The sequence below is a fragment of the Juglans microcarpa x Juglans regia genome, chromosome 1D (genome assembly GCF_004785595.1).
Source record: "Juglans microcarpa x Juglans regia isolate MS1-56 chromosome 1D, Jm3101_v1.0, whole genome shotgun sequence".
NCBI classification, from domain to species: domain Eukaryota; kingdom Viridiplantae; phylum Streptophyta; class Magnoliopsida; order Fagales; family Juglandaceae; genus Juglans; species Juglans microcarpa x Juglans regia.
In genome coordinates, this window is record NC_054594.1 from 21,727,105 (window position 1) to 21,730,689 (window position 3,585).

General features: G+C 31.9%; 1 protein-coding gene across 1 annotated transcript; it reads right to left on the reverse strand.

The window, feature by feature from the left end:
* Positions 1 to 295: 295 nt before the first annotated feature.
* LOC121240758 (protein ECERIFERUM 26-like) lies at positions 296 to 2,875 on the reverse strand. Its single transcript, XM_041138313.1, has 2 exons — positions 2,438 to 2,875; positions 296 to 1,403 (listed from the first exon to the last, which is right to left on the reverse strand). The coding sequence occupies exons 1-2, from the start codon at positions 2,873 to 2,875 to the stop codon at positions 474 to 476; spliced, it is 1,368 nt and encodes a 455-aa protein (XP_040994247.1). The 3' UTR covers positions 296 to 473.
* Between the last annotated feature and the right edge of the window lie 710 nt (positions 2,876 to 3,585).

Genomic DNA, 3,585 nt, shown 5'->3' on the forward strand with positions numbered 1-3,585 from the left:
TATTGTGAATCTTTTCATTTTTTAAAAAATATTTAAAAGCATTAAAAAATTGATGTGAAAAAAAGACTTTAAATATTTTTTTTCACATTATTTTTGTAACGCTTTTAAATATTTTTTAAAAAAAAATTACAATATTATTAAACAATATTTTCTTAATTATTAAGTAAAAAAAAAAAAGAGTGTAATATTATTATTTTTAATATATTTGTGATTAAAATATTTTTAATATAAAATTATAGAAAAACATTTATCTCAAGAAATTATTTTCTTCGGAATACAAAAATAGTACAATGATGGGTGTGACCGCTAGACATTAAATATTCTTCAAACATTTTTTTTTTAAAATATACAAATTTATTATAAATATTAAAAAAACTAAAACATAAAATAAAATATAACGGCGGTCAAATCCAGAGCAAACCTAGCAGGCAAAGTAACATGTTCCCCCGGGTCATTGGAAACAGTACCCTAGCTTAGGTCAGGTCATGGCCTCCACCTTGTCCTAGACCCTTTTTAGCCAGCTCCGTTTTCAGCTCCGGCACTAGATTTTCCTTAAAGATTATCGTCACCATCCTTCCTCCGCCACCATTGGCCTGACCAGACCCTTCTGGCCCCGCCGGGAGCACAAAGACTGCTCCTTCGTCTCCAACGCCATTGACAGTACAATACACAAGATCTGGTTTATATCCATTCAACTCGAACCCATACAAATCAGCCTCTTTTAAGTCCACAAACGTCAAGTTTGCTCCATACACAATGAAATCTGAAACCCCATCATCCCTCTCCACCACTTCTTCCATCCTAATTCTTTCATCCACAGCTTCATTAACCAGCAACGTAACCAATCTTTTTGGGTCCGTCTCCGTTACAGACGAGTCTAAGGTAACTGAGCTTATAATCTGGGTGTTAGTAACAACCCCTTTGGTCGGTTTTCTTGGATCGCTTTTGCAGATTGTCACTGTTCTGGCTTGAGCAGTCTCTTCTCCTAATTTAACTTTGGCTATGCATTTCCATATAATGGCACAAATAGATTCAAAGATTGGAACTTGGTCACTTCGGTTTCGGCCGGCCGAGGTTTCTGAGTGCAAGGTTGCTAACTGGCTTGCAGTTATATGGAATGAAAATGTGTCCATTCTGCAGTTATTGGAAACTATCCAGTGGTCTCCGACCGGGTCGACCCATTTAAGGGAAAGTGGTTCATCGTGAACTGGCGTTGGGTTTTTGGATCTCTCGTGATCATGTGTGTTTGATTTATACTGCAAGTTGGCTGGCGTGTTATTAGAGCCGAATGTGGCCATGATTTGGCCCCATCTGTTCATGAAATTTGCAGCTGAGAATGCATCTCCCAGGATATGGGCCCAACTCAGGCCGACTGATATCCCCCCACATTTGAAACGGGTAAACTGCATTTAGTGAAAAGGAAAAAGAGAAAAGAAATTTAACAAAATAACCTAAAAATACTAACTACTGCACTGCAGCTAATTTCTTACCATACTTAATATTTTATCTCTAATAATATTAGATATAGTTTTTAAATGTGCAAGAATCTCATTAAAAATTAATTTTTTTAATATAAATATTAAATTTATCTATTTTTTTTTAAGGGAATGTACGATACTTAAAACTGAAAATAACATTTATTTTTTTGTATTTTCTCTTGCTTGTCATTTTTAGATATGAAATTTTACGTTTAAATGATGACAATATTATGTGTAATATATAGATTCTAAAAAGTAAATAATCCGGTTTTTTTTTTTCAAACAAATTATTGATATGTTGAAAATTATAAAATTTAAAACTTAAATTTTTTTAAAAAAATAATAAAATAGATCTTGCACATAAAATTATAAATAAAATTATAAATACATATAACCCTACTCATAAATGATTATCATGCTGTGCATGAACTTGTGGTAAGTCATACATTATATAAATTAAAGGACCTGAAATTAGGTTTGCGCGTCCAAAATTAATACATAGCATGAGCATTACTCCAATAACAGTACGAAAATATATATATTTTATGAGTAATTCTACATATAATTATAAAATATATAAAAGCTGCGTAATTATTTTAAAAAATAATGAGATCTATTATTATAAAATTAATTTTTTTTTCATATAAATCTCATATTTTATTATTTTTTTCAAAACAATTACACAACAATTACTAAATTCCAAATAACTGTTCTCATATTTCATTTTGCGACCGTTCTCACCACCCAAAGTGCTTTAAAAGCACCTTGTTCCTATCAGTAAAGGTTCAATTTTGGGTGATGAAAGGTCAACCTCCGTCTGCAAAATATCATAGAGAATTATGTATTGTTCTTCGTTTGTCTTTCTAAACCAATTCCTATTTTAGAGATCTAAACAGAGAAAAACAGCGACCAATAATTGATTATGTGCATGAAATTAAAAACTATCATTAATGACTGGCCTGTATGAGAACTGGGGGAGAGAATGTTAGCTCAGGCCCAATGACTTGTTGGGACACAAGCAACTTCTGCAGATCAGAGTAGAAACCCTTCATCTCTAGACATTCATCAATGGTCATATCACAGTATGCTTCGATGAATCTAGCGCCACAGTCATTACATTTTATGTACGGCCTCCCAGACTCCGATCGTCGGAGGCGGCCAGATGTGTAATAGAAGTCACAGAAGCATTCGAATACGGTTTCTTTAAAGCGCGGCAGGCTTAAACCCTGGGCTGCCTGGCTGCTAAAGAAGTACAGCACTTTGACATAATGCAACTTCATGGCTATGTCCATTCCACTTAGGTCATGAACCACGTCCGAACCGGTCACTCTTCCCGGCCCGACCGAGGAAAGCTTGAAGCCATAAACCAACTCTTGATCTACTTTGGCAAATACCATGATTGGTTCTGTACGTGAGAGAGAGAGATCAAGTAGGGTTTGATACTGTCTTAGCCCTAGCTAGATGATCAGCATGAGCTAGCAATGCAGTTATGATGGGAAAATATCAGGCGTATATGGGGTTTTCTTATAATGATCGGTGCGTAGGAGCATTTATGGGTTCTGCATAGGTGTAATTATGTGATTGGTTAGTCTGCATTATTGTAGCAGTTGTCGGTGCCCTATTTGATTGCATTAAATGTTGCAGACAGGGATATCAACACTAAATATTGCGTTAAATTAAATGAATTAAGATTAAAATTAAAAAATTAAATAAAATATTATTAGAATATATTTTTTATTTTTATTTTTATTTTAAAATTTAAAAAAATTATAATAATAATGTGAGATAAAATGAGATATTTTTTGAAAACAAACGAAGCTTAAAAGTTATTTTATTTAAAAGTTTTTATATGGTATAATTTTATTTGTAAAATTCGCAAGGGTAATAATAGGATCCCGGATTCCGTTCATGTATCTCACTTGTGTTTTATAATTTTTTTTTTATATAGTAATTAAGAAAATGTTGTTTAATAATATTATAAATTTTTTAAAAAATATATTTAAAAGTATTAAAAAAATATGTGAATTTTTTTTTATTTTTTATTTTTTTCACATTATTTTTTTCACATTTTTAAATATTTAAAAAAAATTATAATATTATCAAATAA

What these genes read in the sequence shown, in the direction of transcription:
- LOC121240758 (XM_041138313.1), bottom strand. Translation starts at nt 2,875, where the DNA reads ATGGTATTTGCCAAAGTAGATCAAGAGTTGGTTTATGGCTTCAAGCTT. An exon ending in CTCCCCCAGTTCTCATACAG is followed by an intron (nt 1,404 to 2,437) that starts GCCAGTCATTAA and finishes CACTAAATGCAG; the next exon opens with TTTACCCGTTTCAAATGTGG.